Source organism: Triplophysa rosa, linkage group LG12 (assembly GCF_024868665.1).
Source record: "Triplophysa rosa linkage group LG12, Trosa_1v2, whole genome shotgun sequence".
NCBI lineage: Eukaryota > Metazoa > Chordata > Actinopteri > Cypriniformes > Nemacheilidae > Triplophysa > Triplophysa rosa.
The window spans coordinates 2,749,330-2,763,200 of record NC_079901.1 but is presented as its reverse complement, the minus strand read 5'-3'; the positions used below and the strand labels follow the sequence as shown (position 1 = coordinate 2,763,200).

Sequence of the window (13,871 nt, the reverse complement as noted above, 5' to 3'; positions counted from 1 at the left end):
TATTTAATACTATGTTTGTGTGTTTCTTTTAAGTGTGTTAAAACACAGTATAAAATAGTTTTATTTCGTCATCCATGATGCTTTGCGTTTGTATTTCCGCTTGTATGTCGCCTCACTTCCTGTATCCTATCCTCTGAGAGTGACAGACGGTGGCGCGAGGTGTGTGAGCAGGTCTTTATATATATATTTTTTTAAAGTGTAAATATCTGCCATGGTTTTTAACATACTTTTTTAACATGCTGTTAGTTTTTTTTGTGTGACGTTACTGTGAGATGGCGGCTTACATTTTAGAAGTGTATTAATGACATTGAGGAATGTATTGTGACTTGCTCTGTTTTAGCTTTAGCATTAACTGTTAGCTGTCGATCGGTACATGTGCTGTAGTTAATCTCTTTAACGGACAATGTCAGGTTGAACAGGAATAATAGTCTACATTTACTGTGCTTATGGATGTATATTTGTGTGCTCTGGCATTAAATGTCATGATTTGTTGTTTATCGTTGTTCAGTTATATGTTGACCTTGTAATGTTAGCTAGCTGCTGCCTCGGTCGGTGTTATTGTCATTTACACGTTGAAAATAAGTGTCGTTCGATTAGTACTATAGCTAATACCAAGCGTTGCCTTGCAATCATATGAAAATGCGATGTCATTTAATAATTGCCATAATCTTGTACTGTGCTATTTGGACGTTGCTTTAACGTATTTCCAGTGGTTGATCTGTAGTATTCCTACCCTACACAGCAAAGTTAAATAATAAAAAGAGAATGTGTACGCGTCTACTCTGAAATATGTTTATATATACACATATATATATACACACAAGAGCAAAAATATGTCTAGTTGACAAATAATATTTTTGTGAAGATCAAAATGTCACGTTTTCACTGAGATGTTTAATTGTCTTTTTATTATATGTATAATTTAGAAAAAGTTATACTGAATTGATTGTCATGTTGTTGATACATAGGATGTTGGCAACCAGAGCATTTCGTCTTGTTGGTAGCAGGGCCTTGTCAACTTCTATCTGCCTTCGTGGTGGACATGGTAAGTTGTGTGCCAACAGATTGCTGCCACCAATTAATGAAAAAAATTCTAGATATTTATCAAAGGCCCAGTCAGTTGAATGGCCTGTGTCATCATTGTTTTGTTGGTGTTTTCAGGAGTTGCTAAGGTGGAGGACTATGCACTCCCAGCATACTTCGACAGACGAGAAAGCCCTCTTCCTGACATCAAGTATGTGCAACAGCTGAGTCCTGACCAGACATCTCTGAAAGAAAAGGAGAAAGGCTCATGGGCGGCTCTGTCCAAAGAGGAGAAGATTTCATGTGTGTGATATTGCCACCATAAGAGATATATGCATTTTTTTAAAATATTTTTATTTACAAATTTTATTCATTTTTATTATTTTCAGTGTATCGCATCAGCTTCAAAGAGAGTTTTGCTGAAATGGAGAATGGAACAGGCGAGTGGAAATCGGTAGTTGCTGGAGTTTTCTTTTTTATGGGTTTCACTGGCCTTGTTGTCTTGTGGCAGAGAAAGTATGGTAAGCTTTACAATCAAAAACCATTCAAAACGTGATTTGTAATCACAGGTTGTTATATTATTATTATTAATGGTAAAAATGTGTCTCTTTTTTAGTTTATGGAGATGTTCCCCATACCTTTGACCCTGAGTACAAACAGAAAGAAGTCCAGAGAATGCTTGACATGAGGATCAACCCTGTTGAGGGATTTTCAGCCAAATGGGACTATGAAAAGAACACTTGGAAGAAATAAATTCATGTTCTGTAAACTTAAATCTGTTGGACCATCTTGCACAACTTCTAACAAATAAACAGACATGTCTTTATTTATTGTTTGCCCATGTTACCTCTGAACACATTTTGGAAGATTGCTTCCTCCTAAGGTTCTTGTGTATTCGAAAATAAAAATTCCAATGTGTATCGTACTGTAGCTCTTGCCTCAATTTGTTTGAACACATGATGGTTAATAAAGAAAAACATATCTGCAAGCCCAAGCACCACTGTGTCACCGGTGGCTTTCAGAAAGCATTGCATAGTTGGCACCAGCATTTAAGTGGTCTAGTTTGCTCAAAATCACATAACTATGCTTTCTCTTTTTTGCCATAAACTTATTAAAAATAATGACGATCGCATATGCACAAACAATACATGAAACACAAATGCGCTAGGGAGCGCGGAGGGAGAAAGAGTGAGAAGAGAGAGAGAGGGCATGGCAGCGATTTCTGAACACCAATAAAAATCATCTTTAACAAGAGGTACGAACTTAAACGCAGCTTTTCTATGTATAAAATCGGATACTTGCGAGCTCCGTATGCGTGTGTAGTGATGGAATTGTTCAAAAGGTTTCAGAATGCAGTCCAGCTGGAAAGTCCCGGACCTCGTGATCGGCCGCATGGCTGAGCCACGTGGCAGCAGAAGTCCATTGTTCCTTCTTTCCCCCAGCGGGGGGAAAAGAGCAGTCTCTGAAGAGTCGCCACGAACCAAGTTTTGAGGGCCGGTAGTAAAAAGGCGAGAGAAGAGAAGAAAAGGCGAGAGAAGAGAAGAGCAGGCTCGATATTTAACCTCATGAGAGGGCATGCCCACCTGAATTTGAATCGACCAATCAAAGTTGAGCAGGGAAGAGGTTCTTTGTCCACTCAACAGCTAATTTGCATCTTTATGACCTCCTGGCAACTTTACAAAATACCATTCCAAATTATAACATAATGAAAAGAGAATGTTCTATGGTCACACAATATATGTAAACAAGGAGGAATTGTAAAGACAAACATTTATATATCAAATATGCTAAGGTTTGAATTGCATCAAGTCATGATTCATTCGGAGGTACGAATACAAACAAAGCCTGAATTAACTTGCCTATTTAACAATTACAGATTATTTTAAAAATGGCAAGAGCAACCACATATAACCTAGATATTTAGATATATTTATAGAAAAGGACAGTTGAATCACACAAGTTCCTATTTGTCAGAGAAGTTTCTCTGGTTAGCCTCAGATGTTAAGTTTCAGATGAGACCGAGAGACTTCTCACCTCTGCTTTGAAGCTTAGGAGTCGTAAAATATCCCACAGAGAAACGAAAGGGGTTATCAACACTTTCGGTGAGAGCACCAACCCAAGTCCAGGCCCCCTGGATTTAGATCTGACTCCGTCCCGGTTTCTTGATATCAACATCAAAAGACCAAAAGAGAGTGGATGGGGCAGGGCTCTAGACTAACTTTTTGCACTGGCTGCACTGGTGCGCCCCTTTTCTTAGGTGTACCAGCACAAAAGTTAGGTGCACCCAAATTTTCGACTGCATCGCATTTAAAACCACAGTTTTACCAGTTCACTTTTTTTTTAAATCGCTGTCCATGTAGGCAAAATTGACTTGTAAATGATTAACTAACAATCTGGTCAACATAAAGTTCTTTATTTGAACCACAATTCTACAAGAAAGGTAACTTACTGAAAAAGTGTTGGTGCTTAAAGTGCTTCACTGAACTGAAACTTAAAACATCTCAAGATAAATGGACCAGGGCTTGACATAACCTGGGAGGTTGATGGCTCTGTGTCAGAGCATTGCTTATGATTTTCGGACAGATCAGGCCTTCTCACATTATTCACGAAAAAGTTGTACAGTTCTTTTCATCTTCTCTCATCATCCGCGGCTACATCCACTCTGTTTAACTGACGGACCTATAGGCTCCTCACCTCTCTGTCTGACTGCAGCACACACATTTTCTCACACGTACACACCAGAGGTTGCTAGACTTTTTTATTGTCCGTCATTTTGACTGACAGGCTCGTAAAAATCCGTCATAATCTATTATTACCCGTCACTATGGTGCAATGTGGCTTTAGGTGGTAATTAGCAGAGAGGTGTGGACTCGAGTCACATGACTTGGACTCGAGTCATGAATTTGATGACTTTTGACTCGACTTGACAAAATGTAAAGAGACTTGCAACTCGACTTGGACTTTAACATCAGTAACTCGTGACTTCACTTGGACTTGAGCCTTTTGACTTGAAAAGACTTGCTACTTTCCCCAAAACCCAAAGATTAAAAAGTATGTTGACGTGGACCGCTCTATCTCTCTGTGTTTATGTGCATCTGTGTGTGCTGTCGGCACAACATCCAATCAATTTAGACCCACGTTGTTTTGATCCGACAGTATCCATCCAATCAAATTGCAGGACAACCAATGAAGAAGAACTGTCAAACAACGCGCCAGTTGGCAAAAATGATACCAAAGATAGTTTCGTTCGGGTATAAAAACTACGAGGTGGTCAACAAAAAACGAACTGCAATATGCAAAACATGCGGGTCGAAGATTACAGATGGAGACGCAACAACTGAATCGTTCGACATTTGAAGTTGCACAAAGAACGGTAAGTTTTGAATGACGCTAACGTTAGCTTATCGGCTAAGTAACTTTGCTAGCTGCATAGTTAAATCAATGATACTGTAAACTCACTGTTAACGTTACATTGCAAACACGTTAAAAGGATCCCTGGGTATAGAGCGATGTATGGCTTAATATATGAACAATGGCATTGACTTTATAATTGTGAAATAAAAAAAACAGTGTAACTGTCACAGTATTCATAAACTTTGAAAAAATATTTTTACTAGGAGGCCGCTATTTTTTGCGTCAGAATCCGTGATGTCAAATGGTTGCGACCTAAACCTGTTCTCTTTCGCAACAGCGAAGCACACACGTTTTCCATATATAACAGTAAAATATGACACGTAAAACATAAGATCAGATATATAAATACACAGGGACAGTAGGTGGCGGTATGTCCTCTTGACACAAGCCAGCCTGCCAGCCATAAAAGAACGCGTTCAGTATTAGACGTCTGTTCAAGGTGAGCGTGCATTAAATCATAGCTTTAAACTACCGCCTTTGAGACATTTAAGACATCAGCATCCACCGTAATCGTATACTTTATACATTATGAGAATATACTGATAAACACAATAATAATGCTTGCGGTTTGGTTATTTATTCTGTATTAGAGCACACGTGAATATTAGCCCCCGTCATCTAATGACCGAGGGAGAGAAGACAATAACGTTAGGCTACTGATGTGGATAAATCAACATCAAAAAGTCAACATCTGGATAAAATGCATTGTATAATGGCTAAAACATCGTGTATATGATAAATTCGAAATGATTTTGGTTATTAATATGCATGTTTGTGTTGTTTCTGACAAACAATATTAAAATGTAGGAAAATACACCAAATAGCGTCTTTATTTTCTTTCTTTTTTCTAGCATTATATAAAAGCAGGAGCGACAACAGTAAAGGACGAGAGAGAACCAGGCCTGGACTACACGTTATGTTTTATTATGTGTGACCGGCAGTCGACCGTGAGGGAGCTGCTGGCATTTAACTTTCGTTTTGTTGTTTGTTTATTTTATTAAAGTTTTGTTGTTCAACGTTCGCTGGTTCCCTCCTCCTTCTTCCTTGCTGTGAACATTGTTACACACATATATATAATATATATATATATTCCTACAGAACCTTATATTTACTGAAGAACTGATTAGTGTGTCTGTGTTTAGTTTGGCTGCCTAGCTGTGCTTGCAACCAGTTTACGTCATCGAAAAAGAACATGGCGGCCTCCTTAGGTTAAAATGAGTATTACATTTAGGTTTTTTTTAAGAACTGAAAATATTTGATGTGTTTCTAACGACAAATGCTAGTAGTGTAAGGCTATTACAACGCATTAAGCCATATATCTCTCTATACACCGGGTTCGCTTTAAAGGGACTCGAAAGGACTCGAAACTCAAATTGTAGGACTTGGGACTTGACTTGAGACTTGTCGGTCTTGACTTGGGACTTGACTCGGGACTTGTGGGCAAAGACTTGAGACTTACTTGTGACTTGCAATACAATGACTTGGTCCCACCTCTGGTAATTAGTATGTTCATGACGTCATCACGTTGTACTTGCGTCTTGGAACTTGTTGTATTTTAATAACTGAATGCCCAATAAAGCCGTTGTTGTTTATATTCATCTATATATTTAATGTTTTAATGTTTATGTTCATATGTGATTCGATCTGGGAAAACCTAACACATGGTGCAAATTTATATATTACAGTTTTGATACCATATTCAAGCCCTTTCCAAATCAGTTTTTATTTTGCTCATACCTTGTGTACGTAACAAAAGTTATGGCTGAGGTCGGCTGAAGCGCTATGATTTTCAGGACTGGAATTTGGAGGAAAACGGGTTTAAAGTTAAGTGATAAAAATAAAAGCACAACAGTCCAGTATCACAAGTAAGAGTCACTTTACAGTGGTAAAAGACTTACTCTAATAACAATTTAATAAAAAAACATTTCCTAGTGTTGAAGTCTATAAAAATACTGTACAAAACCGTAACTACACAAGGAAACTAGCAAACATTACGGATAACAACTAATAAGCAGTGAAGCAAGTTTTACGTTGTTTATCATGTGCATAGTGTCTGGACTTTTGATCATCCCTTGTATGTTTTGCGATCGGATAACTCCCGGTGCTGCAGATGGGGAGCTCTGTCATCTCACGAAAACATTGTATGAAAAAACTTTGCATGCCATAGTTTACACAGGACTGGCGGGAAATGTGCATTGATACTCCTTCATTCTTCATGTTATGTGGTTTACTTTGATAGGTGTCCCAGCGCGACATCCGATGGGTTTTCCCAGATCGCATCACATATGTCTATTCAGTAACAATGACAGGTGAAAACACGCACGTCCCTTCGCGAGCATGTCACGCTCTAATGAACGGAAACGGGGAGTTACAAATTGCCCTCATTGTAATCCGTCAAAATGACGGACGGACGGCCTTCAGATTTTTCCGTCACTGGAAAAAAAAAAAGATAAATTTCGGTTAACGCGACCTCTGGTACACACACGTACAGGAAAATCTGGACCACGGCCAATCAGAGGGGGGTCCGCCCTTCACTATCTCTGATCGGTTTAGACCACGATATGGGCCTAATGTGTGTCGTTGAATCACAGGGAGACTTTCAGAGTCGCGGAGACTTTTTTTCTCCCTCGAACGGCTGGTCGCACCGGTGCGACCTCAGATTTTTCTTAGTCGCACCATTGAGAAATAAGGTCGCATGTGCGACCAAATTGGTCGCTGTTAGGATTGAGTTATGTTTGTTTGGGTTTGTTGGTTTCTTTTCCTTTGTGATAGGTTTTCTGAGTGGAGGCTGATTGGAGCGCACCTGATGCTCGTCATGGTGGTTATTTAAACCTGGTAAGAGAGTTTGTCGGGGCGGCTGCTCATTTGTTACCGGAGCAGTTTTGCCAGAGCCATGTTCAAACCTTGTGGTGTTATGTTTTGTTTAGTATTTGTTTAGTTATATTCCTTATTGTTTGAGATTTTCAATAGGTTGTTTGATTTATTTGATTAGTGTTGTGGTTATATTTTGTTGTAATAAATGTTATGTTTTTATGGATTCTGCCGTGTCGTCTCCCTTTATGTTACATCTTTGAGCCAGGTATAACAGTCGCACTCTAGAGCCCTGACAACAGTCGCCATTGTTAGATCGTCACTGGAGCTACACAATGTCTGCGTCACAGAGGCACTACAGTTGTTCTGTATTAGGATGTACCGACCAGCATACAAGTTACAGAGAACAGCATGGTTAAATTTCATTTATGAAGGCAATGTCCCGCTGAGAATCGGTAAAGTATTTCACGTTTCCGCCAATCATTTCACGCCGGGCTGCTTCACGAATGAGGGCCAGTACAACGCTGGACTTTCAACGAGGTTCCTACTGAAACCGGGAGCAATACCAACACTTCGTGCCCAGTCCTCATATCCAGCAGAAGCAGTAACGTTATCACACCTCATATTGTTGCTGATTAGTCTTTCAAAATTGCCACTCTTAATGGGCTGTTTATCACGCTATATTGGTAATGTTGCTAACAATAGAAGTACAGTATCTAACTGTATTTATTGACACTGCCCTCACATGCTGTCAGGCTTATCGTAAACAATAAGTAAGTGTGACAGCACATGATAGAACAATGTTGAAAGCGTAGTATAACTGTAGTAATGCTAAATTATACCTGCTCGGCCTCCATGCAGCATTTATTCTCTGGCTCTGTAGGCATTTTACTGCAATTCCCACACAAGCACCTGCACAGCGATTTATACATTATCATGACGGACCATGCTAATGCTTATCGATCACTTGAAGAACGTTAATTTCACAATAACTGCAAAATTACAACTAACCATTCGGAAACGTCCTGTTCCATTCTTAAGGTTGTCACTTCTTCTTGTGTCTCTCCATCAGTGTCAGACTCCGGTTCGTACATATAGGGCTGAACACCACTAACAATTACTGACATTTTGATGTTTTGTTTTGGCCGGTTTGCATCAGCACGAGTTCCTGAAACTCCGCCCTGCTCTGGAGAGGGGGCTGGGACGAAAAGTTCATTACCATTTAAAGAGATATACAGGTGCTGGTCATATAATTAGAGTATCATCAAAAAGTTGATTTATTTCACTAATTCCATTCAAAAAGTGAAACTTGTATATTATATTCATTCATTACACACAGACTGATATATTTCAAATGTTTATTTCTTTTAATTTGATGATTATAACGGACAACTAATGAAAATCCCAAATTCAATATCTCAGAAAATTAGAATATTACTTAAGACCAATACAAAGAAAGGATTTTTAGAAATCTTGGCCAACTGAAAAGTATGAACATGAAAAGTATGAGCATGTACAGCACTCAATACTTAGTTGGGGCTCCTTTTGCCTGAATTACTGCAGCAATGCGGCGTGGCATGGAGTCGATCAGTCTGTGGCACTGCTCAGGTGTTATGAGAGCCCAGGTTGCTCTGATAGTGGCCTTCAGCTCTTCTGCATTGTTGGGTCTGGCATATCGCATCTTCCTCTTCACAATACCCCATAGAATTTCTATCAGGTCAGGCGAGTTTGCTGGCCAATTAAGAACAGGGATACGATGGTCCTTAAACCAGGTACTGGTAGCTTTGGCACTGTGTGCAGGTGCCAAGTCCTGTTGGAAAATGAAATCTGCATCTCCATAAAGTTGGTCAGCAGCAGGAAGCATGAAGTGCTCTAAAACTTCCTGGTATACGGCTGCGTTGACCTTGGACCTCAGAAAACACAGTGGACCAACACCAGAAGATGACATGGCACCCCAAACCATCACTGACTGTGGAAACTTTACACTGGACCTCAAGCAACGTGGATTCTGTGCCTCTCCTCTCTTCCTCCAGACTGTGGGACCCTGATTTCCAAAGGAAATGCAAAATTTACTTTCATCAGAGAACATAACTTTGGACCACTCAGCAGCAGTCCAGTCCTTTTTGTCTTTAGCCCAGGCAAGACGCTTCTGATGCTTCCTGCTGCTGACCAACTTTATGGAGATGCAGATTTCATTTTCCAACAGGACTTGGCACCTGCACACAGTGTCAAAGCTAGCAGTACCTGGTTTAAGGACCATGGTATCCCTGTTCTTAATTGGCCAGCAAACTCGCCTGACCTTAACCCCATAGAAAATCTATTGGGTATTGTGAAGAGGAAGATGCGATATGCCAGACCCAACAATGCAGAAGAGCTGAAGGCCAATATCAGAGTAACCTGGCCTCTCATAACACCTGAGCAGTGCCACAGACTGATCAACTCCATGCCACGCCGCATTGCTGCAGTAATTCAGGCAAAAGGAGCCCCAACTAAGTATTGAGTGCTGTACATGCTCATACTTTTCATGTTCATACTTTTCAGTTGGCCAAGATTTCTAAAAATCCTTTCTTTGTATTGGTCTTAAGTAATATTCTAATTTTCTGAGATACTGAATTTGGGATTTTCATTAGTTGTCCGTTATAATCATCAAATTAAAAGAAATAAACATTTGAAATATATCAGTCTGTGTGTAATGAATGAATATAATATACAAGTTTCACTTTTTGAATGGAATTAGTGAAATAAATCAACTTTTTGATGATATTCTAATTATATGACCAGCACCTGGAAGTATTTTAATGCCATTAGTCTTTGAAGCAAAAAAGCATGTTGAATTACCACTAATCAAAAATAAATCTGTTGAATTACCAGTGCTTGCATTTTTAGAATCTGCAATTCAATATGGTTGTATATTTAAGATGTGAATATTTCAAATTGAATATTTCACGCACAATTTCACCTTTAAAAAATTCTATAATCAAAATTCACCTTTTGAATTTCATTTAAAATATTCAACTTGTTTTAAAATTCAACCTTTAATTTTCGAAAGACAATTTTCAGTCCATATTATTTAGGTTAAAAAATTCGCTTCCACAAATTCAGTGGTTCAAATTCGGCTTGAAATTCAAAGTTTCACATCCGGGAATCCCAGGAGAAGCAATAGAGCGCCGAATCCACCGATGCATGATCTCTACCTGCTGGTAGAGGTGGTGCAAGTCGGTTCTGACGAAGACCAAAGCAAGAAATGCAGATACTTTTTATTTGCTGGCCGCACAGCCCACTCATCTGCTCAAATTATTTGTTCTCATTGATATCTTCTTATGCATCATCAAGAAAACATTTATTGACACTTGTACTTCACTGTAAAACTTTGCTGTATTTTTTGCAGCAGGTTTGCCAGTAACTTACTGTAATATAAATGCTTATAGCGTTTTTTTCCCACTGTGCCACCATGGTAATGTTGTGGATATTCAGCAAAATGTTCGCTTCTCATTCAGTCAGCATAAGTTCAATTAACTGAACTATAGAAATACATTTCAGACACTTACATTTCGTGCTTTCTCCGTCAAAGCAAATCCTTGAATTAGCATGGTTTCAGACTTCTGTCATTTAAAATTCATAAATTTAACAATATGTTGACTTATTATGTAAGCATATAGATGATAAATTATACTAAATCATAAAATTTTGTTTTAAATGTTATATTAGTATCGGGTAAGCTACACTTAAAACGAAAGTATATAGCCTAATATAAAAGTATAATGCAAAATACAATGCGCCAAACATCAACAAAACTGCATATATATTGCCAGTGAGCACTCATTGTTTTCGACCAGTAATTAAATATATTTTTCCACTGCTCAGCCATGTAAGACTTGTGTTGAAGTGTATGTTAGAGGTCCTCATGGGTCCCAGCGGTTTCAGGTCTAAAACTTTGACAAATGCCTTGGGCACGGGTCGAGTCCGATATGGCATCGGTTCTCTGGTAGCCTAATTTAAAATGATTGTGCTTTTACCAAATCGACCCGAAAAGATTAAATCAATCTTATGGTTAGGTAAACAACATATATTTGTTACGCCAAACTTAAGACATAATTAGATTAATCAGGTTTAGAATGAGTGAGTGAAATTCTGGCACTTCATAAACAGACAGCAACTCAAGCACTTTGGCATGTAGTCATACTCGCATGTCCGTGTGAAGCACATTATTGTGAAAGTTTGTATCTTTGCGCTTAGAAAACCATCTTACAGCTGATAGATCCATAACGCCGTGAGGTCTCTTGCTTGGCTGCAGGCTGTACACAACGCTTCAGGTCTAGTCGGGTTCTAAAGAAAGCTGTCTATTTTATCTGGCCTGCGTGTGGCTAAAAGATGAGCTTTTATGTCTCGTATCAAAGTAAAAAACGACAAACATCTCCACAATTGCACAACATCCAGCATTTTCTGAGAGTTGCAATTTAAAACAAGATCATGTGACGAAAATAAAAAGAAAGCTTGTAGAAATTGCTGCTACAATATACAATATAAACAGATGCACATAGTGGGAGAGTCCGCGTTCAAATCAGAGCGGCTGTCAATAAGCTGCTAGTTGAGATCACAGCTATTTGACTGTTATAAATACAAATAAATGTCCTGTAAATGCTGATGATGCATAAGATTTATGTGAACATGATGTGCTGAATGAAAAAATAACTTAATTCCTTCAAGCCAGAGCAGGAGGGCCTATAGTGTCTGTCTGTGCAGACTGCTGGCAGTGCAAGCATCAGTAAAATTTCTGAAAATGTTGATGATGCATAAGAAGATATCAATGAGAACAAATCATTTCACTTAATTGAGCAGATGAGCGTTTGAGTGGACTGTGCGGCCAGCATATAAAATATCTGCATTTCTTGCTTTGGTCTTCGTCAGAACCGACTTGCACCACCTGCTGGTGAAGCGGTCAGACAGCAGGTATAGAACATGCATCGGTGGATTCGGTGCTCTATTGCTTCTCCTGGGATTCCCGGATGTGCAACTTTGAATTTCAAGCCGAATTTGGCCCTGTCCCAAATGGCGCACTCCGGTCTTGTGGACCTCCTCTGAGTCCACACTTGGTGACGTCAGGAAGTGCAGACCTATAGGGCACTACTAGGCACGAGTCCACAAGGGCACATGGGAGTGCATTTTGGGACAGACTTGAGGTCATCACACCGGAAAGAGCAAGCAGTGCTTTCTAATCACTCTGGCGGTACTTTGTTGTCATTCACTGATCAGTCTGCGCAGCACCTGTGAAGTCGACCACACTTGTTACATGGATTAAAGTTCTCAGTCGCTACGACGGATTTCCGTTAATTGCAGCGAGTCTACGGCGGATTTCCGTCAATTGCAGGGTTCCAGCCTGTCCTTAGTGTCTTAAATTCACTGTTCATAATGTTGTTAACCCTTCGATACGTGCGATCACACCGGTGTGATTACAACATTCAGCGCTTTGGCTGGCACTGAGCCAGAGACAGACTCAATCCTGTCACATATCACAACTATGCAGTGCTTTCAACCACATAATGTTTAATTTAGCCTTCAGACATATACACGTGCCTACAAGCACAAAATAATACATGTAGAGATTGCATAATACACACTGATGTCTATGAAAGCGGCAATAACAATCTCTTGTAGTTTGACGGATGTTTTATTCAGATCAGACACAGTATCTGCAATTTAAGCAATTGTTAAGATAACTCAATTCTTCTACCAGTTCACCAGGCGCTTACGTTTGTGTTTTTAAGAGAAGTGGATGAATTCACGTGATGTAAATCCGACAGATCTCAGACCACGGCAGAAACAAACATGGCGGCGCCCGTTTACAGCTCAACTAACGCGATCATTATAAAAGTGTTTAAACAAGAAAACACATTCACATGCACATATTTGACAATCGAAATGTCAGATATTTCATGACATAGTTAACAGTTTGTGATTTTTTTTAGTAAAAAAGAAAAATGATGTAAAAGCAATGCATCAGTCATACAGCTGCTGTGGCTCTGCGGTGTGTCACGTGATAAGCGGTGTCGCGTCGCCATGGAAATGTTAAAGCGATAGGCTACCTTCTTAACGTCGCCTTGGACAAACTAGTCAAACACTGTAACTAGTCATTGTAGCTAGTCAAACACTGAAACTAGTCATGTAGCTTGTCAAACACTGAAACAGGTGTCAGGTGTAGCCAAGCTTCAGGAATATGGTTTCACAGCCAAAAAGCAGAAAAAGTGAAAAGCACTCTGGAAACACATACAAACAACATTTTTGGTCTTTAGTGGTCCTTTTATTTTGTTCTTTTTTCTGTTGATTATTAAGAGTTTCAGAAAACATTGTTTGGTCCTCTAAGATAAATACAAAAATGCACTGAAAAGTTATAGATGGTTGATTATTTGTCTAGGTAAGTATAATTTTTTCATAGATTAAAAATAGCTTTTAAAATACGCAAACTGGCAATACTATGTAAAGTGGTTCAAAACATCTCCCTTTAAAACGCTATTGGTTAAAGAAATATGACTTGGCCTCAAAAAAAAAAATCAGTCAGAAGAATTTTTTTCACTTTAAACCATGTTGTTGTCCCATTGTTGTTATTTGGGACTGGAGCTGCCGGT

The 13,871-nt window shown here is 39.1% G+C and overlaps 1 protein-coding gene across 2 annotated transcripts; it reads left to right on the top strand.

The window, feature by feature from the left end:
• The first annotated feature begins 106 nt into the window (after positions 1 to 106).
• LOC130562500 (cytochrome c oxidase subunit 4 isoform 1, mitochondrial) lies at positions 107 to 1,948 on the top strand. Of its 2 annotated transcripts, none has more exons than XM_057347541.1 (5): positions 107 to 159; positions 969 to 1,045; positions 1,162 to 1,326; positions 1,413 to 1,544; positions 1,640 to 1,948. In XM_057347541.1, the coding sequence occupies exons 2-5, from the start codon at positions 970 to 972 to the stop codon at positions 1,774 to 1,776; spliced, it is 510 nt and encodes a 169-aa protein (XP_057203524.1). In that variant the 5' UTR covers positions 107 to 159; position 969; the 3' UTR covers positions 1,777 to 1,948. The 2 variants fall into 2 exon arrangements, with proteins under 2 accessions (XP_057203524.1, XP_057203525.1); XM_057347542.1 differs by having other exon boundaries at positions 120 to 171.
• The last annotated feature ends 11,923 nt before the right edge of the window (positions 1,949 to 13,871 follow it).

Excerpts from the sequence above, each read along its gene's own strand:
- LOC130562500 (XM_057347541.1), top strand. The coding sequence starts at position 970 with ATGTTGGCAACCAGAGCATTTCGTCTTGTTGGTAGCAGGGCCTTGTCA. Across the intron at positions 1,046-1,161 it reads CTGCCTTCGTGGTGGACATG|GAGTTGCTAAGGTGGAGGAC; the intron begins GTAAGTTGTGTG and ends TGGTGTTTTCAG. Across the intron at positions 1,545-1,639 it reads CTTGTGGCAGAGAAAGTATG|TTTATGGAGATGTTCCCCAT; the intron begins GTAAGCTTTACA and ends TCTCTTTTTTAG.